Genomic DNA, 27,917 nt, shown 5'->3' on the forward strand with positions numbered 1-27,917 from the left:
CAACCGCCCAGATGTCTATCTCCAGCACAAGCTTCTCCCTTCACCCTAAACCCTCTCATCCACTTACTACCAGTCACCAAGTCCCAATTGTTCCCCAAAGACTCTCCATCCACCATATCTGTAGAAGACATCTATGGAGCTGCAGTTTCCTTGCCAACTTCTGCAGTAATTTGCCTAAGAGCTTTCTTTCTTTTTTCTTTGTTCTATCAAGAAGCTTGACCTCAGGGCCTGGACGCTATCCCTTAGCTCTGTCCCTCAAGGCTAGCACTCTATTACTTTGAGCCACAGTTCCATTTCCATTTTTTCTGGTGGTTGATTGAAGAGTCTCACAAACTTTCCTGCCTGGGTTAGGTTTAAACAGTGATCCTCCTATCTCAGCCTCTTGAGTAGCTAGGATTACAGAAGTGAGTCACTGGTGCCCAGTTTATCTAAGAGCTTTCTCCAGTCACCAAGGCCTGCTTTGCCTGCTGTGGTATCAGGCCAAAAATTCTGGGGAATTAAGGCACCACCTCCCATGTCAGGAGAATCCTTCCACAAATAATGGCAGGAATGAACATACAAAAATTCCAGCTCCTTTATGCCTCTGAGGTAAGCCTTCCTTCTCTGTACCCAGAACTCCTTCAAAAATACCTCTAGCTGTCAAGGAACATCATCTTAATAACTCGTGCATTATTGGCTAGCTTAGCTTCTTTTTTCTAATAACTTTCCCATTCCTTTATGGAGTTTGCCTACAAATTCTCATCTTTGGTTATTCTAGCAAAACTCAGATCCCAACGAAGCACATCCTCTTTTCAAAAGAGAACTTGATTTGGTCTAGAGGTCTGGGTGTGGAGGAAGTTGAGAGGTCATAAAAGGGGTCAGGGGCAACACTTACAGCCCACATGTAGCAGGACTTGGTGGTGCAGGTGCCAGGAGTCACGGGGGAAGCAGGCATAGAGACCACTGTGGCCCAGTTCCAGGCCACGGAGCACCAGCTGAGAGCCGTTGAGCAGGTCAGGGGTCAGATCCGTCCCATTCACCCGCCATGTCACAGCTGCATCCCAGTTTGCTGTTCCGCAGGGCAGTGTCACATCTGAGCCCAGTCGCTCATACTGTACATGGGGTGCCTCTGCAGGGGTAGGGGGGCACAGGACAAAATTTACAAGTCAGAGCTCTGCCTAGCAACCCCTGATAAAAGAGACTCTGTGAGGGGCATAAGTGAGAGTCACAGAGATGTTCTGTGGCTGACCATGTGAGTGTCCATAAGCCTATGAAGGTGGGCTTGTGCAAAACTCTGTAGCTGTGCAAGTATGCAGGTATGAGTGTTTTCATTTTTGTATGTGTGTACATGTACAAGGGGGCTGTGTGTGTGTGTGTGAGAGAGAGAGAGAGAGAGAGAAGGGGGAGGGAGAGAGGGGGGAGGGAGGGAGGGAGAGAGAGAGGTTGGAAGGATCTAGTCTCCAGTGAAAATCCAGTTCTCCTCCAACCTGGGTCTACCCAGTCCCTGAATTCTTCAGAAAGTTTCCTGATTCCTATGATCCTCTTGCTACTAACAAGCTAGCCCCAGCCACTGACATGTTACTTAGGCAAGTTGGTGCTGAGGGGTGCCCCTCACTGTCCGTCTGACTGTCTATCTCTTTCACCCTCACCTCAACTCAATTCTGCCCAAGCCCTTCTCACTCTCTGCAAGAGTTGGGAGGAAGGGAGACAGGGCAGGCCTTAAAGTGAGCCCTAGGGAACCCCTGGCAGCTGTCAACTCTGCAAGGCAAGAACTACTTCGGGGGTTAGGAGGCTGGGACTGAATGAATGCTCTGACCATTCCTCTCCTGCCCCCAGGAGGGGCCTGTCAGAGCCAAAGCAAACCTCAGCCCTGGCCTCAGCAACCCAGGCGTGATGGACTGAGCCCAGGAGACTGGAGACAGAAGAGTGGAAGGGAGCACCTGTCCAGAGGCAGCGCCAGGTGGGGGAGGCAGCAGTGAGTGGGACAGAGCAAGTCAGAGAGGCAGATCCACCAGCCGCCGCCATGAGGTAGGCATGAAGAGCCAGTGAAATCGTAATCTCAGGACACCCCCTACCACACACACACACACACACACACACACACACACACACACACACACACACACACACACACACCGCATTTCTCATCCTGCCCCCTGAGCCTGGAAGGACAGATGCTTCCCTCATCCCAGCCAGATCTGTGGAGTGAGGGTGGGAGGGGAAAAGGGAGAGGGAAGGGGCAGTAAGGGGGGCTGCGGGATCCCTCGTTAACACTCGCTCACATCTCCCCTCCAGAGAGCCACCCCGCTGAGTTGGGGGATTTTCAGAGGCAATTCCTGTTAACGAGCCAATTAAGTTGGGCCAGTGGCCTCTTAATTAGACTTGTTAACACCACCAGGACTGGGGGGGGCAGTGATCCCCCTGAGCCCCTCAGCTGCCCCTCCCCCTCGGTCCAGCCCCCTCCCCAGGGCTGCTTTGCTCTGTGCTGGAACATCTGTCCCTATTTGCTGCCTCTGTCATCCTTCCTGAGCCAGGGTCTCTGTGTCTCCAGTGTCTTTCTCCCTCTCTGCCTGTCTCTGCCTTGCCCCTCTCTGAGCCTCTCTGTCCCTGTCAGAGGAGAGGGAAGCAGGAAACCCAGCCAGCCCTGACCACTTGTCTGTGGAGCTTGGGACAAGCCGAACAGAGGATGAACGGGGCGGAAGGGCGGTGGCTGGGGGCCTTGGAGGCCACAGCTGTGAGGCTGAATGGGGCCTCCCCCTGACCAAGAGGCCCAGTGTCCAAGACTCAGGCCATCGAGTCATTCCCCCCCCCCACCAATACACAAGCTCCGGCCACTGAGCCCCCTTCCAGTCTCCCTTCCAAAAACCTGGAGCTTCCAGGAAACATGCCAAGCCCCTCTCTGCAACCCCCCCACAGAGACTTTGCATCCAGCTGCCTAAGGAAGAAGCTGAAAACTGACCGTTGAGGAGGGGGTGTGGCCATCAGGGTCCATAGGCAACACATCAACACTGACCAACAATGGCTCAGAACTAACATGGACTCAGTATGGCCCTTTACTGGGAGACAGGTACAGCCACAGATAAGGAATTAGCAAACCAACAACACAACAAATACAACAGTATTGGAATAACATGCTTTGTCTCACAAAAGAAACAGAAACACAACCATACAACAATGACAATCCAAAGATAGAAGGATAGGACAGGAAGGGGAAATAAAGACAACACAACGACAAAGAAAACTATAAGCCATAATGCAGAAGCAGAAGGGACAACATGACATGATGATCACAACAGCTTCAATAACACAACAATGGAAATACACACAGCCATACAACAGCTTCAAAGAGGGCTGTGGTTTAATCCTTTGTTTCTGGACAGCTCTCCTCCCGCCCCTTGGGTGCCCCTACTGATGTGCTGTCCATTTCAGAAATTAAATCAAGCAGCAGGGGGAGGATGGGGTTCTTGGCCCTGACATGGTGACAAATGCTCCAAAGGAATCAGCTGTGAAAAGGTTGTTAGAAGCCAGGATGAGAGACAGAGACAGGATGAGGTCATAGACATGAAGAACACAGAGGGACAGAGCTGACGGCTCCCCTCACACCTGTGAGCACAGGCTCACATGGGGACCACATGCCGGAAACAGCCCCCCCAGGGCATCCTAAGCACTTCACACCACATACACAGGATGAATACTGTTGCCCACAAAGAAGAAGCACGCATGGGACAATCATCCATCGACAAGGTTACAATCATACATTCCTTCAGGCACATAAGGGCATTGGACCAGACTTCAGGGATGGTAACACCTGACACACAATGACATGTATGCATTGGAGGCCACTGCCACCCAGCGGCACAGTTACACCTGGTGAGGACAGGAAGTTACACAGGGATGTAGTTTAGCAGGGACACAAACACACAAAGATAAACAGAAGCTATCACATGTGGAGTACAGCCTCAAACATAAGAATACAGCCCTAAAAGAGTATGGTCATCCAGACAGGCAATGCCACACACGTGGGCATAGCCCAACAAGGATACAGCCATATAGGGAAACCACCTTGAGCAGGGACATGCCCTTACATGCACAAGTGAACAGTCTTATACACTCAGAGACATGGGTTTATGCCAAGGCCTTGGCCATGTGCAGCACACAATGGTAGAAACCACTGGCAGGTCCTGGACAGGTCCAGTCAGCATCCCTAGGTCCACTAAGGTTCTCTCTGGGCCTCCTTGTGGTCTCATAAGAAAGAAGCAATAGAAGCATTCACCTCCTACCCTCTGACACCTGTAGCTTGGAAGGATGGCAGAGCTCAACTATCAGGGTCCTCTCTATACCTGAGCCCTGGAGATGCCCCCTTCCTTCCCTGTTTCTACCCATCTCAGCCAAAGTGGACTCGGGAAAGTCCCTTTGTCTTTGACACTTTCCCCAAAGGGGACCCTTAAGGAGCTTGAAGCAAGTTCAGACCTATGGCATGGTTGTTTGAGGTGCTACCTCAAATGTAGTAGAGGGACTGATGTGAAGAGGGCCCATGTTTCCCCAGCAGGGGGCCAGTTCCTTGTCTTACAGGCTGTGGGAAAGACTCAGACTTCACTGGACAAAAAAGATAAAAGAAGAAGCCGGGCGCTGGTGGCTCACGCCTGTAATCCTAGCTACTCAGGAGGCAGAGATCTGAGGATCGCGGTTCAAAGCCAGCCCGGGCAGGAGAGACCGCGAGACTCCTATCTCCAATAAACCACCAGAAAACTGGAAGTGGCGCTGTAGCTCAAGTGGTAGAGCGCTCGCCTTGAGCTGAAGAGCTGAGGGACAGCGCCCAGGCCCAGAGTTCAAGCCCCACGACCGACAAAAAAAAAAGATAAAAGAAGAACAGTAAGATAGTCCCGGCCCTGAGCAGTCCCTCTGCCCTCCATCATTCTGGCTAACTACATCTCATCCTTAGGATACTAACAGCCCTTTCCCACCTGTTCCCCTGCCTGTCCCACCAGCTCTGTTCCCATCTTCCTCTAGGACAAGACTGAGGGTAGAATGTGGCCAGTAGGCTTGCCCATGGCCTCTTATCAGTGCCCCAAATTGCACCCCCTCCCTGCATATCTCCTGAAGGAGATATCCCCTTTTGCTCAAAAACTGCACTAGTGGCTGGGAAGGTGGCTCAGTGGTAGAGCACTTGCCTTGCATGCCAGAGGCCCTGGGTTCGATTCCTCAGCACCACATAAGCAAAAACGAAAAAAGCCGGCAGTGGCTGTGGCTCAAGTGGTAGAGCGCTAGCCTTGAGCTGAAGAGCTGAGGGACAGCACCCAGGCCCAGAGTTCAGGCCCCATGACCGGACCCAAAAAAAACAACAAAAAAAAAAACTGCACTAGTGCACTGCCCCTAGCTCTACTCCCAGCTATCCCACCCATTCCCAACCTTAACCCTCCCTAGTGAAAACAGAGACAGAACATTTCAAGCCAGAGGCTTGAGTAGCATGTGACCTCCCAGGCGTAACTGTGGAAGGCTGTGTCTATGAGATATCCATGGGTCACCCTGCATATCAATGTCACATGACCCCAGGGTTCCCAGGGGTGACAATGCCACTGAGTGCCAATGTGACTCTTGGGTAGTATCCGTGTGCAGCTATGCCAATGAGGATTCACACACAGCTCCTCCCAATTACTCACCCTGTGGACTGTGTCTCTGGGTGTAGACAACAGCAGCAGCAGCAGCAAGTACAGCACAGCAGGCCCACGGGACAGGAGCAGCCATCTGTTGGAAGAAACAATGAGGGAAGAGGCAGCATCAGCCCAAGCAGGAACCTCCTGGGGAGCCCCCTGTTCTCAGGCAAGACTGGGAAATCCCAGTCCATTTGGGGTCAGGACATCTTGACCCCAAATGCCCTTCTTAATAGGGGCTCAGGATCCTCTTCCAAGCAATGGAAAACAACATTATTGGTATCTGTAGGCAAAAGTTAGCTAAGATAATAGAAAACAACCTATAGTGGTTTGTTGTTCAATAAGACTTCTAGCTGTAGAGGGTCAACCACAGATGACTTATAGAATATTGGTAATGCCAGGGCCATTTTTCTAATCTCTCTCTCTCTGTCACACATATACACTTCACTGGTGAGGCTGGCTAGTTAGCTATGAACATTACAAAATGAAAGAATAATTTTTTTAATTTATTTTTTGTTGGTCTTAGGGTTGAACTCAGGGCCTGCGCACTGTCCCTGAGGTTTTTTTTGCTCAAAGCTAGTACTCTACCACTTTGAGCCACAATTCCACTTATGATTTTTTTTTAGGTGGTTAATTGGACCTTTACTGCCTGGGCTGGCTTTTTTTGGGGGGCGGGGTCCGGTTGTGGGGCCTGAACTCTGGGCCTGGGCGCTGTCCCTCAGCTCTTCAGCTCAAGGCTAGCGCTCTACCACTTGAGCCACAGTGCCACTTCCGGCTTTTTTCTTTTTGCTTATGTGGTGCTGAGGAATCGAACCCAGGGCCTCAGGCATGCAAGGCAAGCGCTCTACCACTGAGCCACCTTCCCAGCCCCTGCCTGGGCTGGCTTTAACTACAATCTTTAGATTTTATCCTCCTGACTAGCTAGGATTATAGGCATGTCACCAGTGCAAGAGTAATGGGTTTTTGTTGTTGTTGTTCCTTTTTTATTATTATTATAAAGGTAATGTACAGAGGGGTTGCAGTTACATAAGTCAGGTAAAAAGCACATTTCTTTTTGGATAATGTCACCTCTTTCCTTGCTCTTTCCCAGTTTTTCCCTCCTACCCACATGTTGTATAGTTCATTTTCAACACAGTGTCTCATGAGTGCCACTGCTGTGTTTTTCACCCTTTGTCCCTCCATTTCTGTGCAAGAGTAATGTTTTAATTGGAGTTCTGTACTTCTCTAAATTGCCTTGAATGTAAGGTCCCCTGCTGTGCCCATGGGGATAAAACCTGAAACCTGGATGCTCAGGAGCTCCTTGGATCTCTTGTTAGTCCCTAGCCATCCTGTTGGGAGCCTGGCCACTGCGTTAAGAACAACACAGAGCACCCGGGCAGTGGCACATGAGCCAGGTTAGATGTGGCTTTTGCTTTATTGTGCAAGAGAAAACAGAGGTGTTTTTATATGTTCAGTCCTTACCAGGGACCTCAGGCCCTTCTTCACCCTAGCTACATGCTCCCCAGTAGCCTGGTACTCCCACTAGCAGAGGTATATTCGTGTCTATCTGCATCCATGCAAGTACATAGTACCCAGAGGATGCATTCCCAAGAAGCCAGAAGGGGTTCAGGGGCCACCACATGGAATCATGCCTCCTGGGAGGGTATTACTGCTCCCACTCCTGATCTAGCATACACACATACCTGAGAGCAAGGAAGCAAATATTTCCTACAGAAATTGCCCTAAATGACAACTTTTCCACCCCAGTGGAGGAGAGAAAGAGAGGGATTGTCAATCACACAGAAACAGAGATACAGAGGCAAGGGACACTACTAGATAATCTAACCAGGTCTCCAGTCAGATACAGTCAGCCTCAGAGCAAAGATACTGGCCAGAGACACTGCTTCACACACATATTAGGGCTGTTAGAGGAAATCATCAGACAAAAGTAGGTATACCCAGATAACTGGAGAAATGGTCAGAGAACAGTCAATACAATAAAAGGAATTGCCAGAAACACTGTAAAACACAGCCATACCTGAGCAGATACATCCAGAGGACAAGCAAGGAAAACAGGCAAAGAAGCCATCAGCGACACAGCCAAAGAGCTAGAGATACTGTTAGAAACAGTTCCAGGGAAACTGTCTGACATACAAGCAGAGAAATACCAGAGGAACTGAGAGACACAGGCGTACACCCAGACAAACAGCTACAGAAAAAGCCAGAACCACAGCCAGATGCTCAGTCAGGAAGTATCTACACCACTAAAAACATTGCCAGAGACACCATCAGACACACAGCCAAACACCCTGACAGAGACACTCTCAGCAAAACAATCAGAGGCACCATTAGAAATACTGCCAGGAAAAAAGACAGCCAGACCCACGGCCAGAGTAATTGACAGAGACACTCTGCCAGATACACCCTGAGAAAGTGCCAGAGACACAAACTGCAGATAAAAGCTAGAGTCAGTACAGACAAGGCTATAGCAGTGGGGAGATAAAGGTGGGCATCAACCTGTAGCAGTTGAGGTGGAGGGCAGAATAAATCAAATTTGCTGAGAGAAGGGGAAAAGGGGAAAAGGTTCCCCGCTGCCCTTGGCTACTCTCTACCCATCCCAGGAAAGTCTAGAAGGTTCTAGATTTGCTTGTTCTCATGGTCACAGTTCAGATGCTCTGTCTCTCTTCTGGGGAGGGGATCATCCCTCTGCCCATGTGGCCTTGGACACTATTCCTGCTTAAGTGACTCCTGAGACCTTAAGTACCAGTTAGTCTAACTCCTTCTGATCCTCAGCCACTCCCCATCTTTAGCTACTCTTCAGGCCTTGGAATTTAAGACAACAATCAAAGTCATACAGCAGCAAGCTAGGAAGCTCTGAATTCAGAGCTGGTTCTAGAGAACTTACCTGCTTCTGCACCTCAGCCCTTGCCAGTAGCCCTCAGACCTTCCCCTTCAATCTCCACCATCTGCCCATGCCTTTCTCCTCACAATGAGGAACACCTGCCACCAACAGGCCAGGTTCATTGTCCACCACATAGAAGCATGAACCAGTGCTTAGACAGCAGACAAGCAGGCAGTGTGGATGAAGGTTAGCTCACAGGATGGAAGTGCCAGAAGAGAAAGGCAGAGCCTCTGCTCCCTGATCCTTCTGGGTCTCAGCCAGGTTAGAGGGGAAAGATGGCCAGGCATGTACACAGCAATACCCCCATGGACTTGTACACACACACACACACACACACACACACTCAACTCAGGCCTCTGTGGGGGAGGGGTGGCTTCTTCATCAAAGTCGCCTCCATCAGCCCGATGAGTTACTGTAAGGGCCGGGCCCTGGGCCAACAGGGCTGCAGCCACAGGAGACGCACTGCTGAGAGCAAGCTAGAGCTGCAGAGTGGGGGTGGGGTACCAAGACAGACACTGCGGGTCAGGGCACCCAGAAAAGGCAGAGAGCCTGGGCAAAAGTGAGGGGAGCAGAGAGAGGGGTAGAGCGCTGAGTAGAGACCCAGAGGGACCAGGAGAAACAGAGACAGAAATGGAAGAATAGATGCAGGGAAGAAGACGAGGCATATGAAGGATGTCAGGCATTCCAGAGGGAGGAGAGAGAGCCAAAGGGTCTCTGTCCACCCCCAAAGCATCTGAGGAAGCCCACTCAGCTCCTCTAGCTGGAGAGAGAGAGATGGTCAGTGCATCAAGAACTGATGTGGGGCCCATCTAGGGCTAGAGGGATTTTTAGGGATGTAGGAGCACAGCCCCAGGGGATAAAAGTAAACTGAGCCAGGGTCCAGTGGCTCATGCATGTAATTCTAGCTACTCATGAGGCTGAGATCTGTGGATTGAGGTCAAAGCAAACCAGAGCAGGAAAGTCCATGAGAGTCTTATCTCCAATGAACCACCCAAAAGCTGGAAGTGGAGATGTGGCTCAAGTGGTAGAGCTCTAGCCTTGAGCAAAAAAAGCTCAGGGACAGTGTCCAGGCCCTTAGTTCAAGCCAGGACCAGGAGAAAGAGAGAGATAGAGATAGACAGAGAGACAGAGGGACAGAGAGAGAGACTGAAACCTTGTTCCTATCCTGCATCCTCTGAGGACCTGCAAGTACTAAGGCAGTTTCATTCCCTGCTTTCCTTAGAATCCTAGCTGGACCCATTCATCCAAAACATACCACTGTAATGGGTGCTGGTGATCACCCTGTAATCTTACCAACTCAGGAGGCTGAGATCTGTGGATCCCAGTTCAAAATCAGCCCAGGCAGAAAAGCCTATAAGATTCTTTTTTTTTTTGCAGGGGTTGGGGGGGGTCAGTTGTGGGGCTTAAGCTCTGGGCCTGGCTCTATGCCTCAGCTCTGCCCAAGACTAGTGATCTACCATACCACTTCTGATTTTCTGGTGGTTAATTGGAAATAAAAGTCTCACAGACTTTCCTGCCTGAGCAGGCTTTGAGCCATAATCCTCAGAGCTCAGCCTCCTGAGTAGCTAGGATTATAAGCGTGAGCCACCAGTGCTCAGCCCGTAAGATTCTTAATCTTCAACTAACCACCAAAAAAGGCAGATAGAGAGCTATCAAGTGATAGAGAGCTAGCCTTGAGCACAAAAGCTCAGGGACAGCTCCCAGGCCCTGAGTTTAAGCCTTAGGACTGGCATGAAAGAAGGAAGGAGGAATAGAAGAATGGAAGAATGAGAGAGAGAGAGAGAGCAAACAAGCAAGCAATCTATAAGCAGATCTGTGGTTTAAATGGTAGATTACCAGCCTTAAGTGGAAAAAGCTAAAGGATAGCACCCAGGCCCTGAGTTCAAGACCCATACTGGCATAAACACATACATACACACACACACACACACACACACACTAAAACAACAAAAAATACCACACATGCAACTGCCCTACCCTGGCTTACCTCAGGCTTCCATCCCAGGGCAGTCCCAGGAATTTTCCAAGTCCACGCCCCAGGACTCTGGGATAAGTTTGGGTGAAAAATGCTATAGGATCCCACATAGGGCTATGCAGATGGCATGCTCCAAGAAAGCCCCTTGAAGAGGTCAGCCCCCGAATGAGGAGGGAATGGAGGACATCCCACCAGCAAGAAGGGAACCTAGTGCCCAACAGAGTAAGGGTCCAGCACTGACTACAACATGGAGCTCCACTGTTATCATTATTTAAGACAAATCCTGGGACCACAAATTACTGCCATTATGTCACAAAGACACTATTACGTGGTGACAACACTCAGTGAAAATTACACAATAGCACTGTTGACAATCACGAGGATAACAAGAAATGATGCAATGATTGACAGTCACATACAATGATACCAACAGGGTAATGATGCCTGTTGAGCATGTCACAGTTGTAGTGAAAGGAACTTCAGGTGAAAGATTCAATGAGACTGACAGTCACACAGAATAACAGTGAAACAATGACTCAGGGATGTTGATAGACTCCATGACACACAGAATGACACTGGTCCAGTCCACAACAATACTGACTCCCATGGAGGCTGACACTACCATTAGCAACACTACCAGCCATATTGATAGATATTAGATCAATCACCAAATCTTAGAGTCTGGTTCAGGATACAGAATTCAATTCTCTCTCTCTCTCTCCCTCTCCCTCTCCCTCCCTCTCTCTCCTTCTCCCTCTCCCTCCCTCTCTCTCTCTGTCTCTCTCTCTCTCTCCCCTCTCTCTCTTTTGTCAGTCCTGGGGCTTGAACTCAGCCTGGGTACTGTCCATGAGCTTTTGCTGCTCAAGGTTAGTGCTCTACAACAAACACATCAGCTTGTGTACACACAGCCCTTTTATATGTAGAAGGCCTGGGCTTTCTCCTTTAAAAAAATCATCCTCTCCCTCAGAAGTGGGCCCGTGGCTCTGGACAGCTTCATAGAAACTAAAGCACTGGTGCCAAATCCCCTACTCCCCAAGTCAAGTCCAGAGTCTCTTCTCACTTTGGGCAGAATTAGGAGGATCTCCCTTCTGGTTTTCTAGTGGTTAATTGGAGATAAGAGTCTCATGGACTTTCCTGCCTGGGCTGGCTTTGAATGGTGATCCTCAGATCTCAGCCTCTTGAGTAGCTAGGATTACTGGCATGAGCCACCAATACTCAGCCCAGTTTTCCCTGTTATCAGCCCCTGTCCCAATTATCTGTGCCCTCCTTACCCTCTGCTCAACTGAATGCAGAACCTGTACAAGGCTCAAGAGCTGAGTGTGGGAAAGCCTCAATTTATCCTGTAGAATTGTAACCAGCAGTTTGGGCTACCAAGAGCAAGCCTGGGGAGTTCCTGCCACAATCAGGTTGGGGTGAGGGGTATGACCACCATTCGCTAGGTCTCAGCACCACTATGTTCAAGTGTTGATCTGAAGTCATGTGTTCTGAGCTTTGGGTAGCCTGATATGAGGATCAGGTAGACCCAATCTGGCCTAGACAACAAACAGGTAGGCCACTATGGTGAGCCAAAGCAAGGTTACCAGTCCACTTTTAAGATGGGGGATGGAGATTTGAAGGTCACTGGTTAGGACATCCAGCATTCCTGGGGAAGAGGGTAGAATCAGTCATACCCAACTGATGGAGGGCTTTTGGCCCAGGGCAGGGTTGAGATGACTCTTCACAGCTTCCAGTCTCCTCCAGCAACCCCGACTCTACAATCCCATGACATGAAGAAAAAGGGCACCCTTTTCCTTGAGGTCCCATCTTCTTCCCCTCTACCCATAGCAATTCCAGAGGCGAGTAAAATCAGGACCCAGAATGAAGGAACTCATCCAAATGTCTGGTGATCTCTGCTGGCTTCAGAACTACAGAGGAATTGGGATGGAGGCAGGAAGAGAGACATACACTTGAAGATGGAGAAAGAAAATGAGAAGCAGAGCAGGGGCAAATATGGACAAAGACATGGTGGGCAGGGAGAAAGAGCCCTGGCTTTATCAAGAGGAAGCCTGGGAGAGACTGGACAGATAGGAAGCTCCAGGAGGAGGAGGAGGGGCTGAGGCCAGGAGGCCCCCAGATCCCACCAGGCCTAGGCAGCCTGGACAGCGTGGGTGGGGCAGGGAGGGGGGGCAGAGGCCTGAGAAGCCCAGAGGCTGGGGAGGGAACCAGGCTGAGGAGGGAAGCCTAGCCCCTGGCAGCTGGCCCTGCAGGCCCCCCACTAGGAAGAGGATGTGGGTCCAGGTCAGGGGCCAGTTCTTGGGCTTAGGATGGCTGGCCACAGACAAGCCCACAGTCCTTGTGATCTCCTTTGTCACTGATTCTAGTCTCTGGCCCTTTCTCTTTCCCTCCTCTCTGAACGCAAACCTGCTCTTCCTCTCAGCTCTTGGTACTACCACCTTAAGTGGTATGGTATCCAGAAACTGAGGCTGGGGTCAGGATTCAAGCTACCATACCCCCCTTCTCACTACTACTCCCCCTTCATTAAGGGCAAAGCCTCAATGCTCCAGGGAAAGTACCCTATGGCAGCCAGTCCTCCTCCTCCTCCTCTTAGAAAGGGGCAGGAGAAGCTGAGCGCCAGTGGGAGGGGGGCCAGGAGGGAGGCTGGGCCAGCGGTCCCCCAGCTCCAGCCGCTGGCTGAAGTTGTGGAAAAGGAGGCGGCCCAATGTGAGTGAGTTGGGGGGGGTGGGTATCCGCACCTGCTGTTGTGACCTCCACAGCCGGAGATGGGGGCCTGGGGGGGGGTGGGACAACAAGATTCCGATGGATTTTGGCAGCAGCCTGGACTCTGAATGCTCAAGCCCCCACCCCCAGCCTCTTGCACCGTAGGGACCCTGAGTTCAGCATGTGCGTGCCCTGCTGCACGTGTGTGTGTGTGTGTGTGTGTGTGTGTGTGTGTGTGTGTGCGCGCGTGCATGTTGGGGCCCTCCTGTGATGAGCCTGGCTGGGCAGCTGGAAGGTGTCCTAGAGATGGGAATCTGTCCCACCAGCCTGTGCCCACATGTGGAGGCCTACTTGGGGCTCTGCAAGCTGTGGTGACCCAAGCATAGGATTGTACATGCACACACACCAGCCTGTGTACACACAGCTCTTTTACATGTAGAAGGCCTGGGCTTTATCCTTTAAAAAAAAATCATTCTCTCCCTCACACGTTCATATCCTCGCTTTGGGCCCATGGCTCTGGACAGCTTCATAGAAATGAAAGCACAGGTGCCAAATCCCCTACTCCCCAAGCCCAGTCCAGAGTCTCTTCTGACTTTGAGCAGAATTAGGAGGATCCCTCCACCCAGGAAAGGCTCTCCTACCAGTCAGATCAAGTGTGGGGGGAGAGGGATGCTGCCTTTAACGTTGTAGCAGCTTAGATAGCTGGAAGAACTCTCTGGGAGGTGGGGGATGGGAAGAGCAATATGGTATGATGATTCTTCCCTTAGTTGGGGTGACATGGGGCAAAATGGAACCTACTGTAGGTAAAGAGAAGCAGGAAGGAGGCTGCAAGGCTGGGTCCTTTGGGTGGACAGAGGATGAATAGAACAGCTCTCCAGACTTGGAGGACGGTTCAAAAACCTATTTGCCTCAGCATCTCCCTCTCCCATCTCTGCTACAATGTCCTTGAAACATACAGAAACTCATGTGTACAAGTTTGAGTACACACACACACACACACACACACACACACACACACACACACTAAAGGGCAGGGGTACCAATACATATGAGGCATGGGTTTGTAACAAAAAAGAACTAAAAATACAGCCTTTCCAGGGAGCCAGACTTGAGTGAGGGGCTAGAGCTTGGACCATCTTCATGGAATAAATGTTTTGTTCCATTCTCTCTGCCACCATAACATGCATGTGCACCCTGCAGGCTATTTCTGAGGAACCTTCTGGTCTGCTGGGCAAGAGCAAGCCATCCTTCCTCCCCTTCCCCCTTCCCTCACAGTGGGAAAGCCAGAGCAATCTGTTCCTGATGGGTAAACACAGGCATGAGTATGCACACACACATGCTCGTGCACACCCCATCGATGCAGGTCACACAGGACCCAATGCTCACTTCACCCCAAGAGGAAACACATTACTCTCACTGCTACCCAGCAGAGCTCTTCAGAGCACCCCCACCTCCTCATCCATACAGCCAGAGCTCTGCAGACACACCCAGGCAGCTCACACACACTGCTATTTGGTTCACCATCATGGCCTCCCACGTGGACACCAGTGCCACTACCTCACACACACTGGCCTGTGTGCACACACACATTATAGTCAGACATATGCACTCACACCAAACAGTCATGATTTCACATATGGATACCATCACAAACTCCCAACATTCAACCTTCCACACAGACACCATTATATACTTCCAGAAACCCAGAACCTCCCAGTCACCCTGAGCCTCTCACATCCCCACACCACGAAGGGAAGTACACAGATCCACAGGCAGTCACACCCTGCTGCAGCCTCAGGTTGCCTCACTGTGCTGAAAAGGGAGAAAGCCAGATGGCTTAAGGCAGGAAGGGAAAGGAGAAATTTTGTTGGTTCCTCAAGGTAAAACAATAGGCAATTATTCCTCAGGCAGCTCCTCCTCCACTAATCCTGCTTTCAACAGCATTAGGCTGTGTGGGGAGATCCAGGTGAGGCTGGGGGTAGTAAGGAGGTCCCAGGAGAGTAGAAATGATGGCACTGATACAGTAGGAGCCCTCCCCGCACTGCTTCCCAGGCCTTTCTGCTTACCCCTCTTGCCCCTTCTTCAGGGTAAGAAGTAACAGCTCTCAGCCTAACTACATGCTGGATAACTTTAGGCCTCGTGGAAACCTCTCTGTGCTCATAACTGTCTCGAGGGCGCCTACATGTCAGGCCCTTCTATGCAGAAGGGGCAGGGAAAGGGTGGGAAATGAGGTCCTGCTCTTCTCCCACCAAAGCCCTGTCATCACTGTGAGGGGGGGGGGCAGATGTCCAGCAGCAGGCAAGATGGTGCTCCCCTAACAAATCACTGAGGACAAGAGTCCTCAGGCATCTTGGAGCCTGCAGCCATACACACCTGGCACTGGGGACACTGAGTCGCTGTCCAGGCAGAATGGAAGCTAGGCTATACTGGCCAGCCCCCAACTGGGGAACAATTGGCAACCTTACTGCTTGCCACTCCAGGTGTAGCTGGGGTCCTGACGCCTCGATCCTAAAAGGAGCCTGATATGGTTCTCTGGAAGCCAGACAAAACAGGCAAACACCAGGACCTAATCTAACTAAAAGCAGGCTGGGCATTCCCATACAAGCTAGATGATAGGGTCTTGGAGAAAGCTGTTGTGCCATCAACAACAACAAAACCAAACTAACAACAAAACAGGCAGTGGGGTATAAGGATACCAGGTGACAGGGCCCCCAAACCAGATAGGCTGCAGAGCCACATGAAAGCCAGCGATGGGGATTCAAGTTAGCTAGGAGGTGTGGACAAATGAAGCCAGGCTTCGGGGGATCAGATGAAACTAGGCAAGAGGCCCACAGGATGTGAGAAAAGGAAGATATCAGGAGCTCATCCCCTTGTCTAGATGTCACCCCTACACCCTGGGCCTCTCTCTCGGTAGTCCCCCCTCCCACCCAGGCAGAGATCTCCTCCCCCAGGCCAATGGACACAGCCAGAGCCCCCTTCCCTCTCACAGGCCTGGTCTGTCTGCAGCCAATGGGCCCCGGCCCCATCCCTGGGACCTCAGGAAGTCCCAGTCCCTCCCACCGGCTGCAGAGGCAGGGGGCGGGGGGGGAGAGAAAGAGAAGAGAAGAGAGACAGCTTGGCAGGGGGAGCGCCGAGCAGCCGCGGGGGGCGGGGGCCGGGGAGGGAGCGGGAAGCGCCTAGGCGGGCTGGCGGGCCGGCGCGGGCGGGGGCGTCTCCGGGCGGCGGCGGGGTGACGGGGGTCCCCGTGCGGGAACCCCAGGGGTACCGCCCGCGGGCATCGGGTCCCCGGGGCTGCAGACCGGGGTCCAAGTTCGTCCCAGGCGGGCTGGGGGAGCCGGAGCGGCCCCTCCCACCCCCCACCCTGGAGAATCCCGGCCGGCGAGGGGCCGAACCCGCGCGCGAGGGATCGGGCGAGCGCGGGAGCCGGCGGCGGGCCGGGTCGGGGAGCCGGGCTGCGAGCGAGCGGGCCGGGAGGAGGGAGACGCGGAGCGCGCCGGGAGCGGGCGAGGGACGGCGCGCAGTGAGGTCATCTTCTGAATCTAATTGTCTGAGTCAGGAGGAGATGTGGCACTTGATGCTGGGGGAGGGGCGGGGAGGGACCCCCGGGCTCCCGCTGGGCCCCTCCTCTCACCCAGGGGTGATCAGGGCCACCTCCCCGCTTCCCTCGCCCGAGGCGACGTTGCCCGGGGCCAGCCCGGGCGCACGGTGGTGTCGGGGCTGCCCTCCGCTGCCCCGGGCGTCCCGAGCCGCGGCGTGCCGCACCGCGGCGTCCCCGCGCCGGGACCTCCCCCCACTCCGCGGGCCCAGCTCACCTTCCCACGTCTCGGAGGGTAAGGAAGGCCCCCCGACGCACCCCCTAAGAACGGGGAGGGGGGAGAGGGGGCGCTTCAGCCACCTCGGAGGAGCACTTTAGGAAAGGGACTGGGGACGCATTACTTCCTGCACTGGGAATCGCGCAGAATCTGCACACAGATCCACCTTCTGGACTTCTGGGAGTGAGGGTGCCAATGCCAACCACCCTGTCCTCCCGTTCCTTTGCATTTAGGGGAGACGTGAGAACCCTCGACGGACGCGGGGGGGGGAGGGGTCTCCTATACCTCATTCCTATCTAGAGCCGGACTCCTGAGGTCCCCAGAGGCCAGGACAGATGGTGGAGGTACAAGTGACCAGCGGGGTCTAGGCCTGTAGGGGATGCACACCAATCCATGTACACAGGAGCACGCGCACATGCACACTCAAGCAGGCACACACACACATTCACACGGGGGGGGGGCATCAGGCAGCTGGGGATGCTCAGGGGAAGGGCCACACACCACTCCCCTCACCCCGTGGGGGAGGGGTGATAAATATTTAAGGGGCTTTTAGCTCCGAAGGGGCTGAAGCTGGGGGGGGGGAATCCACGCTGCCTGATTAATGGGGTTACGGGCTTGGATCAATCCGTCCGCCTGCCGCTCCCTCCTCCCTCCTCCTCCCTCCCTCCGCCTAATGCGCTTTATCAGGAGACGCTTTTCTGACTTGGCAGCGTCGGGCGTTTTAAATAGACCCATTTAGAGCTGGGGTTGGGGGAGAAGGAGGGGGGTGGAAGGAGACAGAGATTGAGACAGGCTGGGAGACAGAGACAAATCAGGGAGAGAGATGCCCTGGAAGAGAGACTGGGAGAGGAGAGACCGGAGGAGATGCAGAGAGCTGAGATGAGGGAGAGACGGAGGATGAAACTCCTGCGGAGGCTAAGATGATGAGAGGCCAAAAGGAAGGGGGTGGGGGGGCTAAGGAGCAGAAACAAACACAAAAGGAGACAGAGAGGGAGGAGAGGAGGCACCCGCAGCAGTGAGAAACCCAAAGAGAGGCTCTCTGCAAGGGCTGAGTGCTAGCCCGGGAGACGGCAGATAGCTTTTATTTCCAAAAACAGTTTTTCATCCACTTTGTTAAATTAAAAAGCTGTTTTTAAAGTGGTGCTGGGGGTGCTGCTAGGGGAGGGTAGATGGAACTGCCAAGTCCTCCCTCCTAGGCCTCCTCCTTGGCCCCCACAGAAGCTGCCTCAGCCTGAGCCCCTGGGGTGTCTCCAGCTCCCCTGCTCTCTGAGATCCTCTAAGATCCCCAGGGACAGGGTCAGGGCATCTGAGCTACTGTTCACTGGCAGGAAGTCCTTCCTGCTGTCTGGCTCAGTCCCTCTTGCTGCAGGAAATTCACTCTCTCCTGTAAGCCCTCCTCCCTCTTTTCTAGTCTCTCTCCTAGCTCCCTAACTGTGTTCCCAACTTGGGAGAGGAGGATTGCATGCCCTCAGAGCTCAGTAGTCCATTTTCCCAGTAAGCCTGCGAGCTCCCAGGTGTACCCCCAATTAATCTCATCTATCATTCTGTAAATCTATTTCCTAGTTGCATCCCATTTGAACTGCTAGCACATACCTCACTCCTAGTCCTTGGGTCCTCTGGGAACTGTGGGGTAGAAAGCTTAGCTCTCTATAACCAACCATTCTTCCCTGCTCTCCAGGGCCCTGACTCCACCTAAGTTCCTTTTGAGGCCATGTGTCAACTTGGGGTATCCCACTCCACAACTCAACAACACCCCACTCCTCCTTCTAAAGGGCTAGTGCCCCCACCTTCCCACCCCAGGCCGGGAAAATGGCCAGTCTGTTTGGGAGCTGAGATGAAAAGCCCAGCCGGCCTTTGTGGGCCTCGGGCGGGTTTTGGACAATAGGCCCTTCCGTTCCGCTCCAGTGCTTCGATTCCTTGCATGCCCCCACCCCGGGGCTGCCAATCCAGGGGCCTTGCCTGGACTGAATGAGAGGCAGAGAGGCAGACTCAGACCCACAGCTGGCCCCAGAAGATTCTGGACCTTCCGACCTGCCATTCCACCTCCTTCAGGCCCAGCTGCTCCCTTAATCAAGCCAGAGAGATGTCTGGAGGGCAGAGAGAAAAGCCAAAGGCTCCAAAACCTAAACATTCCCACATCTGAGATTCCACACCCTTTCAGTGTGGAGCTGTTTTCTGATCTGGCTTTGTCCTTGCCTGTGTTATCATGGGTAAGTCTCTTCCTTTCTCTGGGCCTAGCACAGGGGCCTGAAAAGCCTCCAGCCATACTAAACTCAACATCTTAGGAGGATGGCCTAGGGAACAGAGGGAAAAGATCTCTCAGTCTTTCACCCAGGGCCCCCAGATGTACAGCCCCAATGCACCTGCCAGTGGCCCGAGACAGTTCTATCTACCTGGGTCCCTAGCACTTACACACTTACCTTCTACCAACCACACTCCACACACATCAAAATCTTCCTCCTCCTCCTCCAGACCAAAGTCGTCCCAGGACTTCCGAAACAAGGAGGCAGGATGGTGTGACAAGGCTGGATTCTAGAAGGGCAAAGGGCACACATCAGAGGTCACAGAGGAGTCACAGGTCTTAAGCCAACTCATTCCAAACTTACAAACCCACTGCAAGAAGGGGAGGCTGAGGTGGAAGAGAAGTTAGGATAGTACAGATTCCTTCCCACACCCCCATTTCAGTTTCGAAGCACAAGGTCAAAGGCTAGAAGTCAGTGGCCTGACACCACTTGCATACAATCCAAAATCCTCACACAAGCAGTGTGCAGAGTCAAGCACCACCATATCACACACTTCCTCACACTCACACTCACAGAGAGACAGGGTCAGAGGCAGGGCGTCAACATCCGCCATCAGAACATCCTTTTCCCTGTCACAACTATGACTTACTGAGCATCTGTCAGGAGCCATGACGGTTAGGCAAGTTATAGGTTATCTTAATTAATCCTTTTGACTTCCTCATGAAGTAGATTCTGCTATTCTGCCCATGTGAAAGCCATACAAACTAAAATTCAAAGAAGTAACGTGCCCAAATCAATCCTAGAGCCTATACTGCAATCCGGACCAACTCCAAAGCCTTCGATAGTACCAATTTGCCCCTAGGGCACTCACAGTGCACTTTGCCCACTGCACAGTGCCTTTCCAATAACAGACAGCATTTTCTTAAAAAATCCCAAGCTGGGTGCTGGTGGCTCACACCTGTAATCCTAGCTACTCAGGAGACTGAGATCTGAGGGTCATAGTTCAAAGCCAGCCCAGGCAGGAAAGTATGAGAGTCTTATCTCCAATTAACCACCAGAAAACCAGAAGTGGCACTGTGGCTCCAAGTATAGAGTGCTAGCATTGAGCAAAAAAGCTCAGGGACAGTGACCAGGCCCTAAAGTTCAAGTCCCACTCCTGCCCATGCAATTGTAACCCCTCTGTACAGTATGTTCACAAATTAAATTAAAAAAAAAAGTTCAAGTCCCACAACCAAAAAAAGTTAAATAAAAAAATCATGCTGGAGACCAAACCCATGCTAGGAAAGCACTCTACCATAGAGATACACCCCAGTCCCAACAGGTAGTAATTATTCAGGTCCTTGGTTAGTCAGCCATTGTAATAAGCCCTTTACTCAGAGGTAATCCTGCTTCCATTTTACAGATGAGGACATTGAGATGATAATCAGTTTTCCCAAAGTCACACAACTAAATGAGCTAAATGAGCTAGCATCGAACTCAGTGGTATCTTAACACATCAACAAAATCCGACCACTCAACAGGCCCCTCGCCTTCTCCAAGTCCCCAGGAAATCTTGAGGATTCCGCTGCTCTTCAACAGATCCTAGATGTATCAGCAAAGGCTGATTAGGTGCTAAACACATAACCTGCTCAGATATGCAGATACTTCAAATCAGGAAGACAGAGCTCAAAGCTAAAACAATGTAAGAGACAGGCTGGCTAGTAGTGAGGGATACACACACATACCAAGACACAGGCCCAAAGACAGGAGACAGAGAAGACAAAGACATATATCAATCCAAGAATGACGAGTAGATAGAAAATGAGACAACAGAGGCAGAAGAAGCTACAGGCTGACATGAAAACACAGACACACACTTGGTGAGCAGAGGCAATAAGCACAGACACAGAGACCCCTATAGATCCATCTGACCTTCACAAGGAAAAAAAATTGTGAAAACAAGCCAGGCTCAGGCTGTGTGTGTGGCATATATGTGTGTGTGTGTGTGTGCATGTTGAGGGGAAGCATGCAGTATTGCTACGCACATTACACCAGCTGCTTCCAGCAATTTCATCTGATTAATAATAAATGCTCCGTAATTACAGCAGTTCCCCCCAGCCCTTCTTCCTGTGTTTTTTGTCAGCTGCCTCCAGGCCAGCCCCCCATGGACCCCATGACCTACTCCATTCTCACCTGCTGCCTTCTAGGAGGCCCAGAGAATGTGAGCTGACTGGATGTAACGCTCCCAGTCTGAAGTCAGATATTCATTTCTCTATCATGAAGTGAAAATGCCCTTTGGCTCCATCTCACTTAGGACTCACTCGAAACCCTCTCCCCCTATCTTGGGTATAACCCCTAACAAGGCCTACAGGCCCAGGCCTGGGCTGCAGGGAGATGAATTCCCATTGCCCAGTCTTTACCATTCACTGGCTGAAAGAAATCTCCATGTACAAACCACCTAGCCTTGGAATCTCACAGGTTCAAAAGAGGATGGAACCAGAACTGGAAGGGGGGTGGGGAGGGGTGGGGGTGGCGTTCTACCCCATCACATCAATCCCAGACAGACTGGTCTCTGCCTCGGCTGAGACCCTACTTTGGACACTGGATGGCTCCGCCTCCCCATTCCTGAGGGGCCCCCCTCCCTTACCCCCTCAGGTCTACATCCCTTCCAGGCCTCCCACCCTAGAGCTCCAAACCAGCTCTATCAGAATCAGCTGCGGGTTTGTGCTGATCTGTTTCTAATCGCTGGGGCCTGGTTCACGCCCCCCCCCAATATTGATTCCATTATTTGGAGAGTCATTGACGTCAGGGGCCTGGATGGGTGCCAAAACCGCCTTCTCTGCAGGCCTGGGCCAGGGCTCAGCCCCCTGCCACCCCCCATCCTTCAATTTCATGGAGGGGCCCAGAAAGGTCAACTCATGGGCCAAGGTCACATGACATCTGCCCTCTGATGCTGGGCTCCTCTTGCATTTTAGGACCACCATGCAGTCCCTTCTCTTGGAAAAGAGGTGCCTGGGATCAGAAGTAAGGTGGAGGTCTACAGAAGAGGGTCTGAAAGCCCTCACTGGGATTCTAGCTGTAAAGAAGAGGCTAGAATGGGGAAGTGGCTCAGAAAAAGGCACTTAAGGAAGATTTTGGTTTCTTTGCCACATACTTATTTGGAACACACTGAAGCTGGACTTGAAAGGGTTCCTACCGACTACTTGATTTTATGTCTAGTATCAGATGTGTCTCCAGACTCTCTAAGAAGGAAATTTTCTGCAGTGTAGGATGATCACCAATTACCTTCAATATTGCCATAATTTGACTAATTGGCACCACTAATTTTGTCAATCTTTGCTCTATATAAATAAAAATCTGTCTCCTGTGCATTCCCCATCGATTCTTGCCTCAGTTTCCCAGGCTCACACACAGTACCTCCCAGAGATATAATCTGGATGTCTCTCCCGCCCTGCTCCACACACACTCTTTTGCTCTCTCTAATGCTATATGAACCCCCACCAGCAACTCTTGAGCTTTGGCAGGATAGAGTATTTTTAGGATCTGAACCCTGTGTTCTCAGACAACATTAATAACCAATCCAGACAGTCCATGCTGCCCTCAGCAGCTACACAGCCTCCAAGGCCCAGAGTTCTTGCACTTTAGTAAGACTTAGAGAGAATGAGGGGCACACTCACCACCTCAGAGGAATGAAGATTTTCCCACTTTCTGAAAAATCCTAAAGCTGATGAGAAGGCAGAATGAGCTCCATCTTCTGCCACAGAATCAGATTATTTCTCTGCCATTTTTCCCCCACCCTGACCTTCCCAAGGAAGAAGGTGTCTGTCTATCCTTTGCATTCCTTTCTTGCATGAAGGGAAAATCTTCTTTGTATCCAGCCTGAGCATGACTCCTTTGAGCCAATAGAGGTGTACAAGAGATGCCGTTGAGTCTCCTCTCTCCTTGTATTCATTCTTCATGGCATCTATTCCCTGCCATGCACTGTACAGGGAACTCAGGACACAGCCCAAATGGAGCACTGTGTCTGACGGAAGGGGAAAAGGGACATTACCCACTCAAACACTGCCCTCCTACTTTGTACCAGGTCTGTGTCCAGATCAAAGGTCAGTGGTGAAGAAGGCAGACTCAGGATCAGGGGAGCGGGGTCCTACCAACCTCACAGGCAACTATGCCACCCTGCTGAGTGTTTTGTTAGTTGAGGAATGAGTAAGTAGGGTGTTGGGGTGCCCTAGGCCTACAGCAATCTGTTCTCTTGGACTGGAGGTGATGTAAGTAGCAGAGTACCAACCAGGCAAGCAAGTAAGCACAAGGCCCCTGAGTTCAAGCCCCATACTGGCGCAAAGAAGGAGGAGGAGGAGAGAAGAGGAAAGAGAGAGAAAATGTGTGTGTGCGTGTGTGTGTAAGAGAGAGAGAAAGAGAATATTTTGTTCTCTTGCAGAACTGAGGACGCTTTGGTCCCTTCCTAAACCCCAGATGGGTCCTCACGCTGACAGTCACCCTCACTGTCTAACTTGAGTTGTCCCTGCCTCCATCTTCTGGAAGCTGTTTCCTCACAAGAGCAGCGTTGAACTCTTCTCTCCCGCCTCCCACCCCATCTACTCTAGCTCCTCCTTCTAGTCCTTGGCCCTGAGAGTTCCTGGCTCTGGTGACCCCCCCCCCAACCCAGAACGCTGCTGTGCTTTAGGAGCTCCCTTGCTGGCTTGCAGAGGTGAAGGGAGACAAGAGCGAGCTCTCCACTCACGTGGACCACTTGCCTCCCCAGCCTCTCCCTATAGGAAGCCGGAGTCCCTGTGGGTGTGGTCAGCCAGGGCCACAGGAGTTTACACAGCTGAGTTCTCCCTCACTCCCCCAACCCACAGTGGGTCTGGAGGAGGGGTCAGCTCTCTCTTCTCAGCCTCTTTGCTTCCCAGGACCCCCCCTCAAAACCAGGCACACATGGTCCCCCCCAACCCATCTGCATTTCAAAGAAAATCTACTCCATATGTTTCCGATTCATTTACACTTCAACTCACCATGGGGGGGCAGAGAGCACAGCAACTTGCCTCCAAGTCCCTCACCCCCATAGGGGGGCTGGAGAGCATGTGTCCCCTTCAGGGACCAGGAGCAGTTACAGCCCAGCCATCTCAGCTTGCGGGGTGGGAGGCTATAGGCCAGGTTACTACTGTGTGAGCCCCCATGGGAGGTATAGGATAGCTCAGGTGGCCTCACCCTCCTGTCTCCATAGCACGAGGGTATGTGAAGTCCAAGCCCAGGTCCCTAAGGCAGGTGGAGTCCAAGGCTGGCTGCAGTCTAGCTCCTCCTCCTTCCAGAATACTTCTCTTCTGGAAAGTAGAAGGCAGATCCCTGGGCAAGCCCTGGAGCTGGGTAAGGGCTCAACAGACATTCCAGGAAATACTGTGAGACATAACATAACATAACATGGCCCCTACCTCTCTCCAGTCTGGACAAGAGAGATAAGAGAGAATGTGTGTCCAGTCTCCCCTCTCAACTACCTTCTCACATAGACAAGGCTACCTACCATCGCTTTTAGAATCACAACTTCAGTATCTAGGAATGCTCTCTGGAGCCCAGAGGTCAGCCTCACACTTCTTCATTCTAAGGAAGATGGAGAGATGTTTGGGAGGATATGAGCTTTATTTCCTTACACCTTTCCCTTTTTTCTTCAGAAGGGGTGTCCAGAAACTACTTAAGGGGATGTGTATGACACACAGAGGACTCTGAGGGCTTGTGACACCACTGTACAACAAGGCGCTCAGAACTTCCTGCCAAGAGCCAAGACTTCATGTGGAAGGCAAGTCAAGAAGATTTGATGGATTGTTTCCACACCCCCTCCATCTGCCCAAGTGAGGAATATGACTAAATATGTATCCCATCTCCTCTCCATTGTTAGAGGGGACAGTTCTTGTTCCAGTCTTGTTCCTTACCTCGATTACTCTAACATATGCCACAAATCAAAGGCAATCATGGGTACATTTGACTGAGTCTTAAGTTCCTCTGGGGTTGTGTCACAATCTTAGTGTGGGTCTGAATGTGACTCCTCAAAGACAGAAGTATGAGTATAGCTGTGAGTTCCAGGATACCCAAACAAGTAAGTGTGAAGTATTAGAATTATAGTCAGAGAGTGAGCCCTTAGCTTGAGGACATTATGATTATGAACTAACTGTCCCATATGAATTATATTTTTGAGTCTAAGTATGAGCTCCACTCTACCAATGTAAGTTTGAGTGTGAACATGAGAACTCTAGTGGACAGCTACATGATCCTAGATGGAATCACAATTTTGAGTGTGAACACTCAAATGTCAGAGTGTGAGTCCAAGACCTTCATGTGAATATGAGTGTGTCACAGCACTTCCGGATCTGTTGGAATCCTCCAGATCCTGACAGGAGTCTAAGTATGAGCTCTAAATCACGTGACTCCTAGTCTCTGCATATATGTGTAACCCAAAAGGTCTAATATGAATCTGAGTGAGTACTAGAGTCCCTGTGAACTTTGAACGTGAGACTCAGTGGGGAAAAGTGAGTGTGCATGTCAAACAGGAGCATGAGTTTGATGAGGAGCAGCAGTTTCCTGTAGGAGTCCTTGGTTCAAATATGAACCCAACATTGCTTTTGTGAGTCTGAGTAGGAGCTTCTCAGTCACAGAATGTAAATATGAACTTGGGAAGCTCTCAGGTCTGCAAATCCAGCCTAGAACCCCAATGAGCTTCTAAGTCACACTGTAAATCTGTAAGTTAAAGAACAGAAATGTCTACATGTGAGCCTATAGTGTGAGTCCAAGTGGGATGACAGAACCCCAATCTGAATGTGAATGCCAGAATGTAAATGTGAATCCACGTGTTAGCCTCACTGTCCTGGTGTAATTCTGAACACATGCACATGTAACTGTGAGTATAAACCCCAAGATTTTGGAATGAGTTTAAGTGTCTGCCTCACTGTGAATCTTGAGTATGAATTCCCAGAGCCCCAAGATGTCTTTTTTCGGGGAGGGGGGGTTGCTGAGGATTGAACTCAGAACCCCATGCTTGCTAGACAAATGCTTTACCAGTTAAGCCAGGCTCCCAGCCCCCCAACCCCCAGTACTGAATATGAACTTCAAACTCCTAGGCTTTGTGTAGGTTCAGGGTCCCCGCTGGAGTATCAGTTCTGACAGTATGAACCATCTCACCAATCCCAACCAGAGCCCCAGGAGCCAGCTGAAAGGATCTGTGTGGGTTGTAAGGATAGACAAGGGCATTCCTCAAGTTCAGATCATCCCTTCTTCCCTAGGAATATCCAATTGTACCTGCCCCATCCCCACACATGCAAGGGCACAGCATCACATGCGGGGTTAGACACACAAAACTATACCCGGTTTTAGCCGCCCTCCCCCCCCCACTCCTAACAAGTACAGATGGACAAACACGCCCAGCATTTCAGACTTTCACCACCTCGGTGATTACAGCTTCAGAAACACCCCCCAGTCACAGTCACAAATATACCACGTAGCACATGCAAAACACAACTGGTGTTTCAGACACACTCCTTACAACAGCATGCAGACTCGCACCCAGGGTTGCAGACAAGCTGCTAGCCACACAGACACACACAGACGATTCTCAAAGAGAGAGACTAGACGGAAAGAGAAAGAAAATCCTGAATTTTCAACAAGGCGTGAAATAGTCCTGCCCGCCTGAAGCTACTGGAGGGGGAGGGGGCCCAGAGAAGCTAGGGAGCGAGCGAGCGAGCCGAGCGAGCGGGGAGACGCTGGATGGGAGGCTCGGGCGAGGAGAGGAGAGCAGCGGAGCAGGAGAGCTGTCCGTCTGGTGACCTCCGCGCGGCCCAGCCCCCCACGCACGGGGAGATCCACTACTCCGAGCAACACGGGGACACTCAGGGCGGCTCACACGGATCCGCACCGGAGGAGGCACACCAGGGGCACACTCACAAAGAGACACTTGGGAACACAACACAGGCGGAATCACACTCGCCAGAGGACTTACAAAGAGACACGCCTGAGGAGACCCACTGCGTGGAGATACATCCAGGCGGACTCAGGAGGAAACCATAGGCAGGCTCACACCAACACACACATTCACACACACACACACACACACACACACACACACAGAGCCAAATCAGCACGGACACACAACACCAGCAGACGCGCAGCCCTCCGTTCACACCCCGGGGCGCTTTGAAGTCCAGACCGTGGCCGAGAAAGAAGCCGCCTTTGGGTGCGCGGGGGGGCCTCGGCGACCCACCAAGCTCTGGAATGTTCGCAGACCTTTGAGCGTGTGTCTTAAGGGTAGGAAGATGAGGGACCCTAGGACGAACCTTCCAGGCCACCTCCCTCGAGCCGATTGTCTAGCCCCACCAGCACCAGCAGCACCACCACGCCCAACCCCTGGCGCGCGCGGACGTGGGGGGCCGCTTCTCCTGCGCCCCCGCCCCCGAGTTTGCGGGCAAAGTTTCTCATGAACTTTCCTGCCTCCCCCCCCCCGGCCAGGGGCCCACGCGTGTTCCCCTCACTCTTGTCGTGCAAGCGAGGGCTGCGGATCCGCGGGGCTGTCCGCCTGGAAGGGTTCGAGGGTCCAAGCTTCGCGCAGCCCGCCGCGGGGTACTCACCGCGCCCCCGGGCCACCAAGGCTCCGCGCCGCGCCCTTCGTCCGCCCCTGGGTAGGGAGCGAAGCCCCGAGCGCGGAGCTAGCACCGCGGTCGG

The 27,917-nt window shown here is 52.0% G+C and overlaps 1 protein-coding gene across 2 annotated transcripts in view; it reads right to left on the minus strand.

Annotated features, from left to right (window-relative positions):
* The window catches only part of Cntfr (ciliary neurotrophic factor receptor), a 39,859-nt gene extending 11,948 nt beyond the window's left edge, over window positions 1-27,911 (minus strand). For both annotated transcript variants that reach the window (XM_013026601.1, XM_013026602.1), the window contains exons 1-4: window positions 27,824-27,911; window positions 19,416-19,527; window positions 5,640-5,724; window positions 875-1,108 (exon numbers count right to left, since the gene is read on the minus strand). In XM_013026601.1, coding sequence (XP_012882055.1) covers window positions 875-1,108; window positions 5,640-5,724 — 319 coding nt within the window. In that variant the 5' untranslated portion in view covers window positions 19,416-19,527; window positions 27,824-27,911. The remainder of the gene's footprint in view (window positions 1-874; window positions 1,109-5,639; window positions 5,725-19,415; window positions 19,528-27,823) is intronic.
* Window positions 27,912-27,917: the final 6 nt, after the last annotated feature.

Source organism: Dipodomys ordii, unplaced genomic scaffold (genome assembly GCF_000151885.1).
Source record: "Dipodomys ordii isolate 6190 unplaced genomic scaffold, Dord_2.0 Scaffold95, whole genome shotgun sequence".
Lineage (NCBI taxonomy): Eukaryota > Metazoa > Chordata > Mammalia > Rodentia > Heteromyidae > Dipodomys > Dipodomys ordii.